General features: G+C 44.8%; 1 protein-coding gene across 1 annotated transcript in view; it reads left to right on the forward strand.

Moving 5' to 3' along the window:
- Positions 1-1,033: 1,033 nt before the first annotated feature.
- The window catches only part of CFAP92 (cilia and flagella associated protein 92 (putative)), a 33,547-nt gene continuing 10,910 nt past the window's right edge, over positions 1,034-23,670 (forward strand). The window contains 17 exon segments of the mRNA XM_063113419.1: positions 1,034-1,069; positions 1,071-1,298; positions 2,604-2,784; positions 5,358-5,501; positions 6,402-6,489; positions 7,546-7,666; positions 8,957-8,976; positions 13,329-13,485; positions 13,487-13,607; positions 13,610-14,044; positions 14,047-14,221; positions 14,884-14,948; positions 20,779-20,948; positions 21,034-21,465; positions 21,715-21,833; positions 21,835-21,887; positions 21,890-22,044. Coding sequence (XP_062969489.1) covers positions 1,034-1,069; positions 1,071-1,298; positions 2,604-2,784; positions 5,358-5,501; positions 6,402-6,489; positions 7,546-7,666; positions 8,957-8,976; positions 13,329-13,485; positions 13,487-13,607; positions 13,610-14,044; positions 14,047-14,221; positions 14,884-14,948; positions 20,779-20,948; positions 21,034-21,465; positions 21,715-21,833; positions 21,835-21,887; positions 21,890-22,044 — 2,700 coding nt within the window.

The following is a 23,670-nucleotide window of genomic DNA, read 5'->3' on the forward strand; positions in this document are numbered from 1 at the left end:
CTCTTGCATATGCTGTCCCCAGGCCTGGTTTGCCTTTCCCCAAATGGCAAACGCATATGTGCTTTGGTGCAGCCTCACCGACACCGTCGCCACCTGCCTGAGCGCCCCCCGAGGGATTCTCTGCCCCGCTCACCCACTGTTGGTCAGGGACCTGACGCCTGATCTGTGAAAAGAGGAGCAGCTGGACTCGGGCTGGAGAAAGTGGGCTGCTCGTTATAATGAGGATGGTCAGCCACCATGCCTTGGGTTGAATGTCATCCCAAAACTTAGTCCCTACTGTGACAATGTAAAGAGGGTGGAAAATCCTATTATGGTAATTGAAAAGTGGGGTCTTGAAGAGGTGATTAGATTGTAGGACCATGCAGTAGTGAATGGATTAATAATGGTGATCGGGGCATGGTTCTGAGGGCTTTAAAAGGGGAGCGTGAAGAGTCTCTGTTCTCTCTGCTCTGCCATTTTCTTCCATGTGATACCCTGGGTCACTGTCACCACCACCAAGATCCTCACCAGATGTATTTCCTGGCTTTGGACTTCCCAGTCTCCAAAACTGTAAGTGATAAATTTCGTTTTCTTTTCTTTTCTTTTCTGACCAGTAAGGGGATCGCAACCCTCAGCACAGTGTGGTCTGCACCACGTTCAGCCAGTGAGTGCACCAGCCATCCCTATATAGGATCCGAACCCGCGGCCTCAGCGCTACCAGTGCCGCACTCTCCCAAGTGAGCCACGGGGCCAGCCCTGAGCTTTGTTCTCTTTATAAATTACCCAGTTCAAAGTATTTTGTTGTAAGCAACAGAAATGGATTAATATACACCGTCTCTGCGGTTCCTTCGTCATTCATCTTCTACCTCTATTGAGTACCTACTGTGTGCCATACAGAGATTGAGGCCTTGGCTGTTCAGCCAGGGACAGGACAAGGGAAGGGAGTGAGGAGAAGGGGGGGTCTTCCGGGAAGATGCATGGCTTAACCCCTTGGACCAGAGGGTGGTGACAGCTTCTATTTTCTTGCAGCCAGGAGTGCTGGCTGCAGCACAGCATGTCGCTGTCCGCGTGGGAGTGGGAGGATGAGGACAGGGGGAGAGAGCATAGAGCCCATCTCCTCCATCATCAGCTTTAACCGGTCCCTGAGTGACTGTGATGTGGAGGAATACCTGAAGGTCAAGGCCAAGGCCCAGGAGTCCAACTCTGACCACCAGCACAACACCATCGGGTCCTCAGACGATCCTGCCAGTTCCTTCAAATCTGATGCACCATAGGTCATCCCCTGGAAATTCACCATCTTGCTGGCCTTTTCTGTGAACGTGGGTAGGTGCTAGAGCAATGTTCCAATACCCTCTGCACAAAGCGGGTACACCAATGACCTTCTCCCAGGAGTTTAGGGCACAGATGCTCCACATTCTTCCTCCAGACCCCCAGCAAGTAGAGTGGCCGATGCCAGCCAGGAGCAGAGGTCAGAAAAAGAAACAGCAATTTTAGGGGGCCTAACTGTGGGCCAGGCATGTAAGTGGTTACATGAGCTTTCACATTCTTAATCCTCTCAAGAACCCTAAGAAGCAGGTGATGTTCTGTCTGGTTTTTACAGATGAAAACCACAGAGAGGTTAAGGCATTGATTTCCATAAGCTGGTTGTGCATCACCTAATACCTTGCTTAAAATACATTTTTTCAGATCTATTGAATCAAAATCTCTTAATGTAAAGGTGTATCGATTAGCTATCTCCACAAAAATGCTATGTTACAAACCTGACAAGCCTCCAAGCTCAGTGACTGCAAACAGGGATCAGTTCTCTGGGATGTGCAGGTTGCTGATTAAGGATGGGCTCTGTGACAGTGACTCTTCTCTACTTCATGTGTCTTTCATCCTCCTCCCTGGCAAGTGGGCTTACCCAGTGCTATGGGTTGAATGTCCCCCCAGAACTCACTGAAGGTTGACCCCTGTTGTAACAGTGTTGAGAGGGTGGGAAATCAGATTATGGCAGTGATGGAAAGTGGGGCCTTTAAGAGTTGATTGGATAGTGAGGACTGTGCCCGTGTGAATGGATTAATCTATTCATGGAGTAATGGGCTGATGGTTTAAATGGGTTGTCATGGGTGTAGACTGGTGGCTTTATAAGGAGAGCACATGAAAGAGCTCCCTCGCCGTCCTCATCATGTGATTCCCTGCATCACCACAGGACCCTGTAGAGAGTTCCCACCCGGAAGAAGGCCCTCGACAGATGTGCCCCCTGGACTGTGGACTTCCCAGACTCCAAACTGTAACAAATAAATTTCATTCCTTGATGAATTACCCAGTTTCAGGTATTCCATTATAAGCAACAGAAAAGGGACTAATGCACACAGACACCTTCTTACTTGGAAAAGCAGATACACACAGAGGGCATGTGTGGTCCCACAAACACTCTGCAGGTCTCTGGGCATCTCCTACCTGCTAACACTTTATTGGCCAAAGCAAGTCACATGGTTCAACCCCAACATGAAGAGCAGAGAAAAGTACTTCACCACTTGATAGGCTAGATTTTTTTTTTTGTCTACGTACTTGAACTTGAACTACCCCACCACGATGACTGATTTCAGCTTCTCCTTGTATTCTGTCCATTGTTGCTTCAGATATTTTCATGGACCCAAACTTTTAACATCAGTGTGACAAAGGAATTATTAAAGAAAATAAATGTTCACAAAATAACCTTGATGCTCTGGAACATTAAGGACAATTTTCCAAAAAAAGTCAGTTATTATCAATTAAAGACCACTGGTTACTCAGATGATGTAGGATCTTCTGCAAAGTCAGGTATTCTGATTTTAATTGAAATGTTTCTGGAGGCTTGTGGCTTCTCAGTAGTTTTCCCCGACAGAGCAAAAGCCTGTGTCCCCTCGTTACCTTCACCTGATTTTCACAGTGCACACATTGGTTTCTGTGTGAGTGGTATGTCATCCTTCCAGAAGGTGCTTGGGGTTGTAGGAGGTGCTACTGGTGGAGCTATGGCCAGAAGTGGGTAGTGCCTGTGTGCCTCCACTGCCTTTCAGGACCTTCTGTCCCAGGGCAGCTCTGATGGGGGCACCCACCACCAGCCTGTCTCCCTGGACTAGCATTGTGTCTTCACTGAAAAAAAAAAAAAAGAGAGGATATCAAGAAACAAAAGAGAAAACTTAAAAATCCTACCACCGCGAGACAATCATGCTAACACTTTCACACAGACCCTTCTAGATTCTCACTTGTAGAAATACTGTATCAATGCAGAAAGTCTTTTTGAACTCCCCTCTGAAGGAGAGAGCTGGAAGGGATGGAAAGACCCAGGCTTTGAAGTCAGATAAATTCAATCCCATCTCCATCTTGTACTAGCTGGTGACCTTGGGCATGTTCCTGAACATCCGTTCCTCATCTGTGAGGAAGGGAAAATAAATAGTACTTACTCCACTGGCATAAGGAGGCACGGTAGTAGGAGTGGTTCCCCCAGGCGCAAGCAATACGGAGGGTGCCATTGCCTACAGAGAATTTAAACACAATGAAATTCTGCCAATTAAAGTATGACATGGCATTAATTATAGGATGTATCCTGATGTTTAGAGATGTTCAAAAATAAAAACAATGTGCATGTCAGAATCAATGAAGTATGGTACTGTTGTTGGCTTCCAGACAAGTGCGATTATCGCCATTTTACTGTGAGCAAAGTGACACTGTCATTCGCTTCAAGCGAGTGGCAGTGCCATAATCAGAACCCAGCTTCATGCGACTGGAAACCTTGGCTTTCTCTGGTTTTCCTGCCTGCCTTCTCGAGGAGCCTTTCTGACCCTGGAAGGGAGTTCTAGGCCCTGCAGGGAGAGCCCGCGGGCCTCTTGCTGTGAGTGTTCATGAAGTCTTGGCACCTGCTCTTCCTCAAACCCTGTCCCAAGCCTGGCATCACTGCCTCTTATTTTACATGCTTTTCCCCCTAAAAAAGCAGTGTATATTCTCTTTGTAAAACAATTTAGAAATAGACTAGGAAAAAGGAGAAAAAATTGACATGTCATGATGCCTGTCCGTCACTAGTCATTGTTCACATTTTTCCTGGAGCGTAGTGTACATGTTGTCTTTAGTCCTGCCTTTTGTCACTTAAAACAATGCTTGATGAAAACTCTTGTTTCCTGGGAGGGCAGAAACACCATAGGAGGCCTGTTTCATGTCACAGAGGGGATAGCAAATCTGTTTGGCTTCACGGGAGGTCCCCTGCTGGAACTCGTCAGCTTTCAGCCTGCTGGTCTTGAGTGGAACATCCCAACTTGAGTTAGCATTTCTCGTCTCTTCAGTGGGCTCGTCCTCTGAGTTTCTCAGAACGGGACAAAGATGGCGTCAGTCTTGAAGCTCCAAGTCCTGTTTGACTCCTGTGTGCTCAATTCTTGCCCCTGACACCTCCTTGCTGTTCCCACCTGTCTGTTCTCCTTGGAGCTCTCTGCCCTTCAGCCACTGTCTCCCTCCGGACTCTGGCTGTCTCTGCACCCAGGTTTTTTCTCTCTCCTGCCACTGTTGCCTGACCTTTCTATACCACCCTTTGACCATGGCACTGTGTTGCTCTGCAATGTTTCATGGCTGCCCAGTGCCTTAGGAAACCAAGTTCAGATTTCTGAGTCTGGCCTTGACGGCTTTTTATAATTGCTCCCAAAGTTCCTTTCTCACTCCCACTGCCACCTCCACACTGTGGTCCACCTCCTGGTCCCTGCAGACACTAGGTTCTGCCTCATTATAGGGCCTGCCTTCAGGTGGCTGACGATACCTTAGGAGCTCTCAGGCTCATCTCTTTCTCCAAAAATGTTGTCTATCCTTCAACTCAAGATCAAATCTCACCTCTTTTTTCCCTACCTCTTTCCTGTAGCTTCCATTATCTCCGTTTATTCATCATTGCACATGTGTTGGTTGCTGTCATGTGTGCACCCTGTATTGATAGAGGTGAAAGGCGTGGAGAGGTGGGCTCCCTAGCTGGGGACAGGAAGCTCTGGGTATAGTCCTGGCTTTGCTGAGGACCAGCTCTCTGTCCACAGGAAGGTTAAGTGTCGATTCCTCATCTGTAAATTGGGGGAAACTGTAATGCCTTCCTTAAAGTGAAATATGATTCAGTGGAACAACACGTCAGGAGCTTTATGATCTTATTTAGAGGAAGCCATTGAAGTCTGAGATCCTCAAAATAACTACAAACATGTGTAGTTATTCTTCTGAGGCTCCTGGTATTTGGAGGCAGCTTCCCAGGCAACAACTCAAGGAGGGCAGGAACCTTATCTGTCTTTCCATTGCTTTATCTCCATGCAAGGAAAGTGATTGTCACATAGTAGGTATTCAATACATATTTCTGATAGATTGACTCAATGATCATTTCCTTTCCTACATTCTAGATGAAGTGAGATACTTGGTTTTAAGTCAGAGAACATTATCTGAACAGGGCACTGAGAAAGTTGGTGTTGTCAGAGAGGAGTGGAACCAGGAATATCCACCAGCAAAACAAGAAAAAGCACAAAAACACTCAAAGGCTTTGCGAGGTGACTGGAGAATCTTTGTGGAAAGCTGAAGGCAAGACTGTGGCAGGGATTGCCGGTGACTGGTGCCGCTGGTGTGGTGCACATGCACTGGTGTCCCTCCCGTGTATCAGCAGCTCCTGCCAGCTGGTTTGTCCTGCCAAGGCAGTACTGCTCTCGCTGCATGGCTCACTTTTGTTGTGGATTCTTTTTCTTTCTTTAATTTTCATTTGTTTTGTGACTTATAGAAAACCTTTCTGACTCTAGAAGTTATATATGTGGTTTTTAGAAAATTCAGTGACTATAGGAAAGTAAAAATCAAGCAGGGAAAATAGTATAATTCCATCGCCAGGAGCAATCAGTGTAATATTTTGGTTATCATATTATGGCAAATTCCATTGATTTTGTTCTAGAATTTTTTTTAACATAGATGAGGTTATCCTGGGTATATACTTCTGTATTCTGAGATTGTTAATATGTTATCCCATGCACTTTCCTATTTCCTTAAAGACTATACATAAACTTCATTTGTAATGGCGACATAGTATTTCATCTGCCAGTAGCACTGTAGTTTGCTTACCCATTATCTATAGCTGGAAATTTGGGAATCTCAGGAGCATTTTCAGTATTCTCTAATGTAAACAGTGTTGAAATGGACAGTTTAACAGATAATAGACTTTCTCCTGTTTTTTCTCTATGGGGTGTTATATAAAGAACTGGGGGCTTCTTGCCTCCATTTGTCCAAATAAGCAGAATTAGTCAGTATATTCATTCATTCCTTCATTATTTACAAAGCCCTTTTACTGAATGCTTATCACATACCAGGCCTTCTGCCTGGACACTGGATTATAGAAACGTGATAGGGGCCCTCTTAGTGAACCAGCATGCAACAAGAAGTTTAGAGACATTTGCTAATATTATCAGGTTCTCAGCAAGCAGTGCCTGAAGCTTCTTCCAAGAACAGTCAGGAATATGAAAAGTTACTCAAACCAGATGATTCTTCCTTAACAGGGTAAGAATGGAAACATGTTATTTTGGATGGTGGGAGTGGAGCCCCTCTTGTGCTGGCCCTACCATAAATCATGGTAGATATTTTAGTAATTCCAGTTAAGGTGGGGTTCATGCAATGCAGGGGAGATTAAAGGAACAGGGAAAGAGAAACTTGTGTTTATGAGCACATGTGTATCAGGCACTGTGCTTTCTGTTGCATTATCTTACCTCCTTTAATCCTCATAGTGATCACTCTGTGAGGTGGTATTACCATCTCCATCTTCTACCAAGATGATTGAGTAGTTAAGTGATTTGCACAAAGTCATAAAACCAGAATTCTTGATTATGCCAGGATTCCAACCCACACCTTCTGAACCCTGAGTCCACATCCTTTCCTGTCGTGAGTGCAGTTGCTCTTAGGGCCTCTGGTAGCCTGAGAATGGTCTAGAGAAGGAGTTTCCTTGGATACTGTGGGGGGCAGGGAGAGAATGGATGCCCCAGTGGTGATTCTGGGGGATGAGATGGGGAGAACCAAGAGAGCATGACATTAAACAATCTTGATTTTTAAAACTATTTTTGCATTGAATTTCTAGATTAATTTGGGAGGAATTGACATTTTTACATTGTCAAGTTATTCTATCGATGGTCATGGTGTATTCTTTCACTTAATTCAGACCCTCCTTTATATCCTTTAATAGAGTTAATTTTTTCTTCCTATAGATGTGTAGATAATTCCTGTAAGTGAATTCCTAGATGTTTTATGGTTTTCGTTGCTTATATAAAATATGTTATTTTCCATTATATTTTCAAGTTGGTTAGAACCTCTATGGTACAAATGTGGTCTGCAGACCAGTTGTGTCAGCATTACTGGGGAGCGTGGCAGAAATGCAGGATTTCAGGCTTGCCCCAGGCTTACTGAACTGTAATCTGCACTTCATCTAACGAGATCCCCAGGTGATTCATATGCACGTTGACATTTGGGAAGGACTGGGTTAGAGGAATGCAATGAAATAGGTTCTCAGATCTGGCCCCTGACTTTATTCACTTTCATTAATTTTTCTCTTTGTGAATTTTCTAGATGGAGTATTTCAAGAGTACTAGCTATTTCTTTGTCAGACGTAACCATGATGGAGATCAGGGAATTAATTGAGAGATCATCATTTTGCAACTTAACAAACATATTAGACAAAGATCTCAAAGTTAGTTAGGATGGGATTTTGGAATTTTATAATATAACTAGACTTAGAAGAATTATGAAATATTTCAAATTCGGGATACTTCAATAACATTCTTGATAGCTGACAAAGTGTTACACTCACACTCACATACACACACACACACACACACACACACACACACACACACTCAGTAATGGACCTGGTTGAGGATCTCACTCTTTTTTTAATTAATATATATATATTTTAGAACAGTTTTAGATTGACAGAAAAAATTATGCAGATAGTACAAAGAGTTTCTGTATTCCTCTCCTCCTAGCAGTTTCCACTATTACATGACTGTGATATATTTGTTACCATTAATGAACCAATGTTGATACATTATTACTAAGAGAAGCCCATAATTTATTTAGATTTCCTTAGGGTTTTTAATTTTAATTTTTTGCCAGTTTTTATTGTGGTCAAATATATATCACATGAAGTTTACCATTTTCGCCATTTTTCAAGTATACAATTCAGTGATTTTAAGTACATTCGCAATGTCATATAACCATCACCACTGTCTATTTCCAGAACTCTTTTATCATCACAAACAGGAACTCTGCCCCCATTAAACAACTCCCTATTACTCACTCCAAGCAGTACGGTTGTATAATAATCCAAGTGGACTTGGATTAGTTGTTAATGTGTATTGCAGACTCAAGGGCAACCACTTAAAAGAACAAAAAAAGAAGTATAATTAATATGCTAAGAGAGGAGAAAAATGGAATCATATAAAATGCTAAATTAAAATCATAGAAGGCAGAAAAAGAGTGGAATACAAAAAAGAAACAGAGACCAAGGGCAATAAACAGAAAACAGTAACAAATATGGGAGATGTTAACCCACCTATATCAGTAATCCCCTTCAGCTTCAGTGATGAAAATACACCAATGAAAAGAGACTGTGAGGGTGGATAAAAAGTCAAGACCCAACCGTATGTTGTCTGTAAAAACCACTTTAAATATAAAGACACAGATAGATTAAAAGTACAGAGATGGTGAGAGAGATTACCATGCTGACACTAATCCAAAGAATGTTGGAGTAGCTATATTAATTTCAGACAGACTTCAGAGCAAGGAAGATTATCCGGAATAAAAAGGGTCACTACCTAATGATAAAGAGGTCAACTCTCCAGGAAGTCATAACCATCCCTGAAGTGTATGCATCTAACAGGAGAGTAACAAAATACATGAGGCAAAAACCAATAGGACTGCAAGGAGAGACAGACAGATCAGCATTATATTTGGAGACCTCTCTATTGGTAATTGACAGATCCAGCAGGCCAAAAATCAGTAAGGATACAGGTGAACTCAAGAGCACTATCAATCAACCAGATCTAATCGACCTCTGTAGAATACTTCATCCAAGAACAGCAGAATAACATTCTTCTCAAGCTCCCCTGTAACATTCACCAAGACCACATTCTGGGTTATAAAACACACCTTAACAAATACAGAAGAAAAGAAATCATACAAAGCATGCTGTCAGACCACAATGGAATTAAACTAGAAATCAGTAGCCGAAAGATAGCTGGAAAGTCTCAAAATACTTGGAGAACATTGAAACAACACATTTCTAAATAATACATGGGTCAAAAAATAGTCTCAAGAGAAATTTTTAAATATTTTGAACATATAAAGAATTCTTAAAATTCAAAAATAAGAAAAGGAGCAGGCTAATTTAAAAATGGACAAAACACCTGAACACACACCTCACCAAAGATTTACAGGTGACAGGTAAGCATATGAGAAGATGCTCAACATCATATATCATGTGTCATTAGGGAATTACAAATTAAAATTGCATATTTGCACTAGGGAATTGAAAATTAAAGTAGAAAGATATAAAATTAACAAACAAAAAATAGAAAGATAGTGGTACCTATAACATTATAAATGCACCTATTAAAATGGCAAAAATCTAAAAACTCCAGCTGGCCAGTTAGCTCATTCGGTTAGAGCACAGCCTTATAATACCAAGGTCATGGGTTTGGATCCCTGTACTGGCCAGCTGCAATGAAAAATAAGAAAAAACCCTGACAACACAAAATGTTGGTGCAGATGTGGAGCAACAGGAACTCTCATTCATTGCTGGTGGGAATGTAAAATGGCGCAGCCAGTTTGAAGACAGTTTGGCAGTTTCTTACAAAACTAAACATACTCTCACCATACAATCCAGCAATTGCACTCCTTGCTATTTACCCAAATTCACTGAAAACTTACATTCACTCAAAAACTTCCACAGAGATGGTTACAGAAGCTTTATTCATAATTGCCCAAACCTGAAAGCAGCCAAGATGTCCTTTAGCAGGTGAATGAATACATAAACTGTGATACATCCACATCCATGCAACGGAATATTATTCAGCACTAAAAAGAAATGAGCTGTTGATGGAATTTGGATGTGTTGTCACCTCCAAAACTCACATGGAAATTTGATCTCCAATGTGGCAGTGTTGGAAACTGATTGAGTCATGGGGGTGGAGACATTTGGAATGTCTTCAAGACTTATGTGGTGGTGAGCAAAATGGTGATAGAAATGTGGACAGTAAAGGCTGTGTGGATGATGAGGTCTCAGATAGAAATGAGGGACTTTTTGGGAATTGGACAAAAGATCACCCTTGCTACACCATAGCAAGGAACCTGGCTTCATTGTGTCCATGCCCTTGGACTTTGTGGAAGCTGGAACTTAAGAGTTGCAAACCAGAGCATTTGGCCAAAGAAATTTCGAAGCAGCAAAGCATTAAGGATGCTGCATGGCTACTTCTAAGAGCCTAGTCTGAGTTATGGCGGCAAACTCATGATGTAAAGCCAGAATTTAAAAGGGAAGCAGAGCATAAAGATTTGGAAACTTTGCAGCCTGGCCATGTGGTAAAGAAGCAGAGGGCCAGAGAACAATGCAAGGGTGAAGCAGATAAACTGGTTGCTAAAGACACTGTCTTGGTGGTGAGGCAGACAGATTCTAATAGCAGAGAAAATGAGAGGAAAGCCCTGCAGGCATTTCGGAAGTTGGGAAGGGTGCCCCACCCACCACAGATCCTGAGGCCTAGTAGGACTGAGTTATCCTGGAGGACAGACCTGGGGTGCAGCTGCCCTCGGGATCCTGCTCCCTGCATCCCAGGTGCTCCAGCTGGAGCAGCCCCAAGTGTGGTTCATGCAGCAGCCCTGGAGAATAGAGGCCCAAAGCCTCGGTGGCATCCACGTTGTTTTAAGTCTGCAGGCTAGCAGGATGTGAGAGCCGTGGAGTTGTGGCATCCTCCACCCAGATTCCAGAGGATGTATGGAAAAGCCTGGCGACCCAGGCAGAGACCTGCTGCAGGGGTGGAACCACTGCAGAGGCCATCTACTAGAGCAATGTGGAGCAGAAATGTGGGGTCAGAGTTGCAGCAGAGAAACCCCAATAGCACCATGCCTACTGGAGCCATGAGAGCGGGACCGCCATGGAGACCCCAGACCTGTGGAGCTATGAGAGTAGAACACCAGCCTGGGAGAGGTGAAGTGTGGCCTGAGACCAGGAAAGCCACAGGAGTGGAGCTGCCCAAGGACTTGGGGACCTAACCCCCACACCAGTGTGCAGAGGCAGTTGAACATGGAATCAAGGTACCTGATTCGCAGGCCTTGAGATTTAATGCCTGCTCTGCTGGATCTCGGACTTGTTTGGGACCTGTGTTTCCTTTCTTTTGGCCTATTTCTCCCTTTTGGAATGGGAATGTATACCCAATGCCTGTTCCACCACTGTATCTTGGTAGTAGATAAATTTGGTTTTGACTTTTACAGGTTCAAAGCTGGAAGGACTTTTGCTTTTGGTCTCAGATGAGACTTTGGACTTTGGACTTTTAAGTTGGTGCTGGAACAAGCTAAGAGTTTTGGGACTGTTGGGATGGAATGATTGTATTTTGTATGTAAGAGGGACATGAGTTTTGGGGGGCCAGGGGTGGAATGATGGCGTTTGGATGTGTTGTCCCCTCCAAAACTCATGTGGAAATTTGATCTCCAATGTGGCAGTGTTGGAAACTGAGTCATGGGAGCGGATCCCTCATGAATGGATTAATGCTCTCCCTGAAGTGTGGGGGTAGTGAGTGAGTTCTTGCTCTATTAGTTCCCATGAGAGCTTGTTGTTTATAGGACCCTGGCACCTCCTCTCTCTTGCTTCCTCTGGCCATGTGATCTGCTTGTACCGCCGGCTGCCTGCCACTTTCCACCATGAGTAGAAGCAGCCTGAGGCCTGTGCCAGATGCAGCTGTCCCAGAATCGTAAGCCAAATAAACCTCCTTTCCTTATAAATTACCCAGTCTCAGTTATTTCTGTTATAGCGACACAAAATGGACTAAAACAGCTGTCAAGCCATGAAGGACATGGAGGAAACTTAAATGCATATTACTAAGTGAAAGAAGCCAGTCCGAAAAGCCTCTATACTGTGTGATTACAACCATGTGACATTCTGGAAAAGGCAAAACTGTGGAGACAGTAAAAGGATCAGTGGCTGCCAGGGAAGAGGAAGGATGAACAGGCAGGGCACAGGGGACTTTTAGGGCAATGACACTGTTCTGTATACTGTAATAGTGGATACATTTGTCCAAACCCACAGAATGTACACCACCAATGTCATGAACCCCGAAGTAAACTACGGACTCTGGGTGATAGTGATGTGTCAGTGTAGGTTTATTGATTATAATAAATGTATCCCTCGGGGGGTTGGGGGGTTGGTAGTGGGGGTGGGAACTTTTCTTTCCTTAAACCTATCAAATACACTTATTTTATATATTTGATCATTCTAATATCTTATGACCTTGTGAATATAATTTTGTTCGTGGTATCTTTTTTCCTTAGGTGTTGTGTGATTTTTTTCTGCAATCTTGTGTTCAATGGAACTTTCTTGATGGGAATTCCTTGAGGCCTAGGTAGAAATTGAATTTCTCCTGAAAGAGATATTTTTAAATCTCTTCCAGGTACGTGAGAGCATTGCCGATCCAGGATTATTTTAAAATAAATTCTCAGCATCAGTGTAAAATAAATAGTACACTTGGAGTGTGAGTTCAGACACAGACTTGCGCAAGGCTTAGCCTTTGATGATCAAGCCAGCACCCAGGTTACAACGTGAGCACACCCCGGATTCTCACCTCCACGCATCTGGTCCTCCACCTGCTGCCCACACCTCTTCACCCCAGGCCTCTTCGAGGCCTTCTTCCCCCTCGTTGCAGCTTTCACCGTGGAAACCTGTTACTCTGCTAAAGGGGAGTTCATGCCAGCCCTCCAGCCACATGTCTGGGAAATGGAGATTACCTTTTCTAAAAATCACTTATTTCCACCTTCTGTGCCCAGTCTTGGGACAGGAACTAGAAATACAAGTGTGAAGAAAGACATATGGCCTGTCTTTGTGACACTCACAGTTTGGGAGGAAAAAATAATAGTTCATACTTATTGAGCCCTTGTCTTGCACTAGCCATCACCTTGGTGCTTACTTGTACACGTGTCACGCTGTCCTGGTAATGACCCTGCAGAGTAGGCTCTCTCATGGATATTTTGTGGATGAGGAAGCTCAGGTTTGGGGGCTGCAAGGAGTGAGTGTGGCACTGGGATTTGGGATCCCTTGGTGACGTCCCTTGCAGCGCAGTGGCCTGCTCACTGTCTTCTCTCTCATGGAGGCTGTGCATGCCCGTGTGCTGCAAGTACAAGCTTCATAAGACCCCGGCTCACAAGACAGAGGAGAAGCCCTGTGTAACCCACACTGATTTCCAGGATGTCAACGTCATCTTCCTAGGAGGGATGCACCCCAGTGACATCAGGGAGTACCTGGAGGGCCGCCCCCATGGTGGTAGAAGTTCACAACTGGGACCACAAGACAGAGAAGTATTCTCAGAAGCCCACCCTGTTTGGGGAGGACCCCCTTGATTCGTACCCCAACTTCCAGGCCTCCATCTCTCCCAGACAGAGAACAGCTCCTGTGTATCCCAGAACAAGATGTGGGAACCTTACGGGGTTGCTTGGGTCAGTTTTGCCAAACTTCTCCATGGCCACACATACTTGAACCTGGCTGTGCCCATCCACATCTGCAAGGCAAAGCCCATGAGCTGTGGCCAGGACAGCAGGAGCAGGAAGGTTGTGGGGTTTCGGGTCCCCATGGATGGCTACCAGCATGGCCCAGTGCTCATGGGCAACTACCAAGAGGCTAAATCTCTGCTCAAACTGCGAGTGGACATCCTGGTGCCACTGAGGGCTGGGACCAAAGCCCCCGATCTAGACCTCACAGACCTCCAGTTGGGCCGCATCATTTTCATGTTCAACTCCAAGAAGCTCTTCCTCCTCCTCAGCCTGCTGCAGGACATCACCATGGTCAATGCCAAGGCCATGGGTCAGGACTCCTCCCCACCAGGAGCATCCAGCAGATCCATCCACCCTCCAGACACAGGTGAAGGTCTGGGGCAGCAGCACCTGCGCTCACCGGCTTCCGTCTGCTGGGCGGGGAGGTCCACCTCTTCACTGTGGAAGGCTTGGTGGACAGGGGCTTGAGGCAGCTGTTGGAGAGCCACCAGAGCCAGTAGGTGGCCTGTTCTGTATTTCAGATCAGAACGATGGCATCTGGATGCCAAGTGAGTGGAGAGATCTTTCGAAGCCCAGCCTAGGTTCAGTGTCCTCGTCTGCAAGAGGGAGACATTGATTCCGTTCCTCTGAGGTATGGGGGTGCTTCAAAGGTTCATGGAAAATAGAGTTAAAAGATAATACGAATCTTTCCATAACTTTTTGAAGTACCCTTGTACTTACCAGGGCTCAGTAACTGGACTTGAGCATAGGAAGAACTGGTTGCCTTTGGTTGAAGGGAAGAATTTAGGGGTATAAGAAGACGGGGGTTCCAGGAAGTGGGTCCTGCCCTCACGTTCTGAGCTGAGGGCCACCTCAGCTAACCAGGAGCAGAATGTTATGTCTTACACATCAGGTCAGCCGGAGGAAGATTATTTTGAAGGTGAAGGGCTGCCCAGGCTGCAGGAAGTTGCTCTTTGCTGGAGGCCTTCAGGGGCACCTGGATGGCCACTCAGTGGGGAAATTGGATTCTGGGTTGGTGCAGGTGGCCCCTCATAGTCCTTCTAATCTTTAATTTTGGTAAGGTGATAATTCTCTTTTCCTTTCATAATCTTCAGGTATCCTAGTGTGGGTAAATAGGATCTCCTTCCTGTAGTCTGGAGGGCCCCTATCTGTCCTCAGAGTTCAGATGTCCCAGGACCCACATGGTGACAGCAAGGAGTTCCAGAAGTTGTCTACCCAGGAGGGTACTGCAGATCTATGGGGACCAATCTTGACATGCGACATGCTGAAAGGCACAGGTCGAGCTGGCCTTATGTCTAGTTATATGTCCAGGAGAACTGAAAATATGTATCTACACAAAAACCTGTACATGAATATTCATAGCAGCATTATGTATAATAGTCAAAAAGTGAACTGATATCCATCAACTGATTAAATATCGACAAAATGTGGGGTAAGAGTATAATAGAATGTTATTCAGCCATAAACAGAAATGAAGTACTGACACACATACTTCAACATGAATGCATCTTGAAATCATGCTAAATAAAGAAGCCAGACACAAAAGGTCACATATTTTTTATCATTCCATTTATATGAAATGTCCAGAATAGGCAAACCCATAGAAATAGAAGTAGATCTGTGATTGCCAAGGACTCAGGGGAGTGGCTGCTGATGGGCACAGACTTCGTTTTAGGGGTGATGAAAATGTTCTATAGAACTATAGATAGTGTTTATAGTTGCATATCATTGTGAGTATACCAAAAACCACTCAAGTGTGCACTTTAAAAGGTTGGATTTTATGGTGTGTACTGAAGAATTTGGCCTTGCCCAAGAGGGGTCTGGTCTCTTCCCTTGGCTTCTGGGAGGTGATCTATGTCACTCCTAATAGGAGTGTCTTTGTTTAGTGTGGGACTTGCCAATCTGATAGTCATAGTTTGAGGCTGGCTGTGCCAGAAAGACCAACAATGTGATTTAAGGTGGGGGCTTTGGGTCATGCAGTATCTTGATCTGGAGACTGAGTTCAGCCATGTGGGCACTCAACCAGCCAACCCTGCCTATGTCACAGAGCCCCAATAAAAACCCTGAACACCAGGGCTCAGCGAGCTTCCTGTGACTGGCATTCCTCTTGCACGTTGTCATTCATCACTGCCATAAGGTAGCACATCCTGACTCCATGCAGAAGGACAGCAGAAGCTTTGTGCTTGGAACTGTCCTAGACTCTTCCCTGTGTCTGTCTTCCCTTGGCTGATTTTAATGTGAATCCCTTTCCTGCAATAAATCATAACAGTGAGTATAACAGCTTTCAGTGAATTCTGTGAGCCCCTCCAGTGAATTATAAAACCTGAGGGTTGGTGTCAGAAGCAAGGGTGGTCTTGGGGACTGCCCTCAGACTTTGCAGTTTGACTGACTTTAGGCATGCAGCATATAAATTATATCTTAAAAGTTTTCCCAGTGTCAGAAATAATATAATGTTCATTGAACCCAGTTTAATGAAGCTAGAAATAAAAAACAAATCATTAACCAGAAAGTATTTAATGTGCTTGGAAATTAATAAACAAATAACCTGTGGATAAAAAAAAAAAGAAATTGTAATGGAAATTAGACATTTTTTAACTGAACAATGATGAAAATATTGTAATACCTAAATTTGTGGGGTGGTGTTAAAGCATTACTAAGGGGAAAACTTATAGCCTGAAATTCTTAAATTGGAAAGGAAAATAGGCTGAAAATTAATGAGACATAACTGTATGTGTTGCAGACATTGATATAAGTGTTTCAAACTGTGCTAATAAATTTTAAAATTTATGAGAAATTCAAAAAATAACACCACAAATTTGTTCAGGTAAAATAGTTTAGGGAGGTTTCTGGATACACAAATTAGTATAAAGATCTATTAAATTTCTGAATACCATCTACATACAGAAACTAATTTTTAAAATATAGAACACATTTAAAATATAAAAGTACGAAATTCATAGGCTTTTGTGTAGACACAAGTTTCCATTTCCCTGGGATGTATGCCCAGGAGTGTGTGATTGCTGGATTGTATGGTAAGTATATGTTTAGTGTGTAGGCAGAATTCCAAGATTCCCAGCCCCTGGTGGACACCCTCCTTCTCCCAGTTACTAAACACAAGTGCTGCCAGGAAGGGATTTTCCAGAGCTCATTAAGGTCCCAAATCAATGGATCTTAAGCTAGGAAGGTGGGCCTGACTGAATCAGATGAGCCCTGTGAAAGCAGTTTTCTCTGTTGGTCTAGACCAGAGACAGGGGAAGTCAGAGGTCCAAAGCATAGGGAAGATTCAGTGTGTCCTTGCTGGCTGGAAGATGAATGGCGACACATGTCAGGTAAGGCAGGTGGCCTGGAGGAGCTGAGAGCAGCCTTGGCTGACCCTCAGCAGGGAAGCAGGGACCTCAGTCTTAAAACTGCAAAACACTGAATTCTGCCAGCAACAAGATGGATCCTGGAAGTGGATTTGTCCCCAGAGCATCCAGAGCAGAACTCGGTGGCCTTGCTTGATTTCAGCCACATGATGCCCTGAACTATGCCAGTCACTCTGCGCTGAACTTTTGACATTTGGCCCACCAAACTGTAAGCTACTATATTGTTTTAAGCTGTGTGTGGTAAGTTGTTCTACAGCAAAAGAAAACTAATACCTTTAGTTTCTTGTTTCTTTTTATTGGTTGCTAGCCGGTACAGGGATCCAAACCCTTGACCTTGGTATTATAACACCACACTCTAACCAACTGAGCTAACTGGCCAGACAATACCTTTAGTTTTTAGAGAAACCATCAAGCGATTTTCCAGAGTGGCTATAACATTTTACATTTCAACTAGCAATGTATGAGAGATCCAGTTTCTTTGCATCTTTGCCAGCTTTTGGTATTGCCACTATTTTTAATTTTAGCTGTTCTAATAGGTGTGTAGTGATATCTCATTGTAGTGTTAATGATCTAACAGTTGGTGATGTTGAACATTTTTTCATGTGTTTATTTGCCATCTGTATATCCTTTTTGATAAAATGTCTTTCATGTCCTTTACTCAGTTTCTAATTGGATTATTTGGTGGTTTTTACTGTTGAGTTTTGAGTTTTTTAAAATATATTCTAGATGTGAGGCCTTTGTCAGATATGTAGTTTGCAGTTTTTTTTCTCCCAGTCTGTAGCTTGTCTTTTCAGAATCTTAAAAAGTTCTTTTCCAAAGACAAAGTTTAAAATTCTGATGCAGTTTTATTTATTGATTTTTCTTCTTTTATGGATGATGTCTTTGGTGTCAAGTTTAAAACTTTTTTACAAAGCCTGGGGTCCTGAGTGTTTTCTCCTATGTTTCTTAAAAGTGTTATAATTTTATGGTTTACATTTAAATCTATGATCCACTTCGAGTCAGTTGATTTTAGCATAGTGTGTGAAGTTTATGTTGATGGGTTTTTTTGCCCATGGATGTCCAATTGCTATAGCACAATTTGTTGAAAATACTATCCTTCCACTGTGTGTGTGTGTGTGTGTGTGTGTGTGTGTGTGTGTGTGTGTGTGTGTGTGTGTGTGTGTGTGTGTGTGTGTGTGGTATATTCCTTGGTATTTTCTACATAGACTGTCAAGTGGTCTGCAAACAGGGATGATTATATTTCTTTCTTTCTAATCTGTATGCCTTTATTTCCTTGTTGTGCTGACTAGGACTTACAGTACTATATTATATATTGCTTTTGTACCTTTGTTAAAAATCAGTTGATCATAATTGTGTGTATCTATTTCTGGGCTCTCTACTTTGCTCCACTGATCTGTGCATGTGTCCCCTCACCAGAACCACACGGTCTTGATCACAGTAGCTAACCCAGCGATGCCTCCACTTTATGCTTTTTGAAAATTGTTTTAGCTATTCTAGTTCTTTTGCCTTTTCATATACATTTTACAATAATCTGTCTATATCCACAAAAACCTTGCTGGAATCTTGATAGGAATTGTGCTAACCCTGTTTATCATTTTGTGAAGAACTGACATCATTGCTGTGTTGAGTCTTCCCATCCATGAATGTGGCATGTCTCCACTTATTTAGGTCTTGACTTTCTTTCATCAGCATGTTGTAGTTTTTAGCATACAAATCCTGTACCCGCTTTGGTAGATTTATGTCTAAGTAGTTTTTTTTTTTTTTTTTTTTTTGAGTGATTGTAAATGGTATTGTATTTTAAATTTCAGTTTCCAAACATGCATTGCTAGTATATGGAAATATAATTGATTTTTGTATGTTGACCTTATATTGGGCAGCCTTGCTAAACTCACTTATTGGTTCAAAGAGTTTTTGTTTGTTTTGGTTTTGGTAAATTCCATGGGATTTTCTACCTAGACCATCATTTCATCTGCAAATAGGGATAATTAAATTTCATCCTTTCTGATCTGTATGCTCTTGTTTCCTTGTTGTGCTGGCTAGGACTTGCAGTACTATTTTATGTAAGAGTGGTGACAGCCGCCATTCTTGCCTTCTTTCTGATCTTTGGCAGAAAGCATTCAGTCTTTCCCCATTACATATGACGTTAGGTGTAGGGTTTTTGTAGATATCTTTTATCACTTTGAGGATGTCTTAGTCCATTTCTGTTGCTTATAACAAAATAAGCTGGGTAATTTATAAGAAAACAAAATTTATTGCTTACAGTTTCAGAGACTGGGAAGCCCAAAGTCCAGGGAACACACCTGGTGAGGGTCTTCTTTGGTGGTGGCTTTACAGCCATGCAGGGGTCTCTCATGGCAGAAAACGGATGGTGGAGCAGAGAGACAGAGACTCTACTCTCATCATGCTCTCCTTTTAAAGCCCTCGGACCCATGCCCTGCCCACCATTATTAATCCATTCACTACTGCACAGGCCTAGAATCCAATCACTTCTTCAAGGTCTCACCTTTCAGTTACCATAATAGGATTTCCCACCCTCAACAGTCACAGTGGGAATTAAGCTTGTAATATGTGAACTCTGGGGACACGATCAGTCAGCCCACAGCAGAGGCAGTTCCATGCTTCCTTCTTCACTGAGGGTTTCCTAACTTGCTGGTTCACACAATTCATGAAAAAACAATTCCAGGTAGACTAAAATCCTATTTCTTAACTTTTAACTTTGGAATAATTTTACATTCACAATAAGTTGCAAAAAATAGTACAAAGAGGTTCCATGTTCCCATTACCCAGCTCCCCCCAGTGGTGGCATCAGGGGTAACACACATAGTTACCGTGCTTCACTGACTGACACAGTACAACTAACTACAGTGATCTGATCTTACTCAGATTTTGCCAGAAATATCTTTTTTAAAAGCAAAATTGTATGATCCTTTTTGAGATAATATTATTGGAGAACATATTTTAATGACCTCAGACTAGAGGGAGAATTCTTGGACAAGACAAATACAAAGCATAAAGAAAAGAATGATACCTTTGGCTATGTTAAACTTAATAACTTCTGTTTATCAAAAGACACCATAAAATTGTGAAAAGACAAGGCACAAACAGAAAAAAATGATTTGCAATGTGTGAAAATGACAAAAAGCATCCTGAATATATGAAAAGTCTTGTGAATCAATGAGAAAACAGTAAAAACACCCGCATCGAAATGTGTACGAAACTCGGGAGCAGATGCTTCACAAGAGGACCTGCGGGTGACCAGACACACAGATCCCTGCACGGGGGTAACAAGGGTTCGGGTGGACGTCGCCAGGCTCGAGGAGGTGCAGGGACGACCCGGCAAAACGGGCCACGGGCACAGCGGCAGTGTTCAGGAACCCTGCCCAGTGGGTGTTGCCAGGGCAGGAGATGGTGGAGGGTGGCCAGGGGTTGGGGCGGGAAGGGGACAGGGGTTGGGTGAGGGCGGGAAGGGGTGTGGTGAGACACGAGCCAGCCCCGGCCGGTTTCACTGTTTTCACTGCCGTATCCCTTTCAAGGCCCCAGGTTTTGAAAGATTTCGACTACCAGACGGCATTTATTATCCTTACATTCCTTTTGTTTGTTTTTAAATAAACAAAAAGTCAATGAAGAAAAATAAAAAATGAAAGCTCCATGGCACAGCACAACCACCAGGTGTCCGAAGACCCTGCAGAGCCGCAGCCACGCCGAGGCCCGCGCGCCGCCGCCGTCCCGCGCCCCCGGCCCCTCCGGCGGCCCCCGGGGCTGTGCGTGCGCAGCGCGGAGCGGGTGGCCGCGGCGTCCCAGCGCAGGGCGGCCGGGCTCGCTGTTCCCGCGCTGTCCCGGGAGCGTGTCCGAAACAGGGCGCGGACGGGAGGACCGACTGTTGATTAAATGCGCTCAAACGGCGCGCCTCTGCCCAGTCTGCTGTCCTCGCGGAGTCTTCTAGAACAGCCCGAGCGGGGGCGGCTGTGTAACCCGGGAGGCCTCCAGGCCCACGCAGCTTTCGCTCCCGGCCGCGTGCGTGTTCCGTCTGCCGCGTCCGGACCTCTGTCCCGGCCCTCCCCGGTCCTCACGAAGCCGACTCCAGCGCCGGCTCTTGCAGTGCGCACGCCTTCGCCTCGCTGCCGCCGCCGCCCCTGCCCTGCCGCGCCCCCTGGCGTCCCGGGCCTCCGCTGCTCATTCTTTTAGGGAAAAGCCACTGACCAGTGCTGGCTCTCGGAGCGTGGCCGAGGTGCAGCGCCAGTCCCCCTCTCAGGAGGCCACAGTCGGAAGCAGAGAGGGACACAAAGTCAACTGCAGCCGGGTGCCTTGGGACCCACGGCCAGGCTGTGCTCAGCCTAGCGCCCGGGACAGAGAGAGTGGTGGCTCTCTCTGGAGGGTAGGAGAGGCTGATCTTGAACAGCTCGCAGACGTTCATCAGGAGGACAGTTCACTGCCACCTGGTAGGGGGCACGAGGTGCAAACCGTATCTTCGTATTTTTAGAGACAGCAACAGGTCTGGCCTGCAGCGGCCCCAGCCAGTGCTTGTTGACTGTACTAATGAAAGAGAAGGAGCAGGCAGGAGAGAGAGGAAAATGCACCTGGGACCAGCCAGTCAGCCTCTCAGAGTTTTCGTTTCCTGCTGTAGAATAGGAGTGGTGATACCTATCTTGCAAGGCAGGTGAGGCTGAGTGAGGTATCTGCTCTTTGTTCTAGGATCTACGACATCTGCCAAAACAGCACTGACCTCAGGGAGGTGACAGTGAGAGCTGCTGCCTTCCTCTGCCGTGATCAAAGACTTGAGAGAACTCACAGATGAAACACTGCCTTAATACCTCTGCCCACCCCGGGTCTTGAAGACTTCCAAAGTCGGAAATCCACTCTCACCTTGGAGATCCATGCCCACCAGGAGAAGTACCTGCAGTGGTGGAGCACCATGGTACTGAAGAATAAAGACCAGAATGACAGCCTAATCCAGGTGGGCATTCTTCCCTCCCTGGGCATCATGCTCCCAGGCCAGGTTCACCCACCTGGGCTCTTCAGTCACCTGCTGAGATACAGGGCATATTCCTGAGTGGGGCACCTGCCTCTGTCCTGTATCTGCCCTCCTGGCCTGGGATACTAGGCTGGATGGGCGAGAAGTGCAGGGCGCAGGGCTGAGCCACACCAGGAGCTTTCACTCCCAGCCCTGACTTACCTCATCCTTCCTGAAAAGTAAGAAGGAATGCCCTTAGGTGTACAAGGGTACTTCAGAAAGTTTGTGGAGGTTGGGATCCCCGTGCTGGCCAGCTGCCAAAAAAATAAAAATAAAAATAGTTCATGGAAAAATAGAATTAAAAACAATACAAATCTTTCCATGAACTTTTTGAAGTACCCACATGGTCATCTTGGCCCCCAGAGTTCATCTTAGAGGAAGCACTGTCGTGCGTATGTGCATATGTAACATCTTGCTTAAGCTGCTGAGGGCAGGGGTGTCATAAGTTATCTGAGCAACACATGAAATGAACTAATGTGAGCAGAGAGGGACAGAGCAGGAGACTGAGAGGCAGGGGCGGAGATGGAGGCTAGTGCTGCGTGGTTTGAATGGCCAAGGAGAACCTCCCTCACCCCTATGCCAACCAAAAAGACCTAAAACCACAAACATCTAAGGGGTGACTTGAAGCATGGCCCTACAGTCTAATCACCTCTTCAAGGCCCCACCTTTCAATTACCATAATAGGATTTCCCACGCTTAAGAGTTACAGTGGGGACTTAAGCTTAGAATATATGAACCTTGGGAGACACAATTCAATCAATCCACAGCACTTGCACAGTGGTGGTCTGCAACAGTTTGGAAATTTTTTAAAGTGGTCCTTCTCCACAAATACATCAAGCAGCACTGAATTAGATGTCTTTTAATTAAATAGCAATTGAGGTGATCCCTAAAGCAAAGTAGTATGAGTAGAAACTATTTCTCCCTCATTAATGACACTCAAGACAGTTTCCCCAAATATACCACTTCTAATACGGATCTCAACACTATCGTCTTCGTCCCCAGCTCAGCACGTTCGTCCCTGATTTTGTTCAGCTCTCCTTGTCAATGACAAGTGATGATGATTGTCCCATGAAACAAGCAGCCCTGGACTGACATTTAAAAGCCCTGGGTCTGGTGCTTCATCTCCACTCACTAATTGTGTGGCCTTCACCACCCCAAGCATCCACTTTCTCACTCATAACATGCAGGTGATATTTACTCGAGGTCCTCATGAGACTCGTGGAAGCTAGCGGGTGTGAACGCTGCTCACTGAGATGTGCGATTCCACATCAGCTACCATGTGAGCTCGAGCACGCTGCCGCTGACAAGAGTCCCATGGTTACCAGGTTTGACCCCTTGAGCCTCTGTCCCTCCTGCACACACATCTGCCCCTACTGTTGAGTGTGCAATGGAGCGGGGCTACTGGTGTCCCTCCTGTCACTGACATCTACCTCCTGTGCTGAGCGAGCAAGGGAGCAGGGTCACCGGCCAAGGCCCTGCTGTGGAGCCACGTCAGCCTGAATCCAGCCTCACCTCGGCCACTCCTCACACGTGTGACTTGGGCTCCTCACACAGCCTTTCTTAGTGTCA

The sequence above is a fragment of the Cynocephalus volans genome, chromosome 11, assembly GCF_027409185.1.
Source record: "Cynocephalus volans isolate mCynVol1 chromosome 11, mCynVol1.pri, whole genome shotgun sequence".
Classification (NCBI taxonomy): domain Eukaryota; kingdom Metazoa; phylum Chordata; class Mammalia; order Dermoptera; family Cynocephalidae; genus Cynocephalus; species Cynocephalus volans.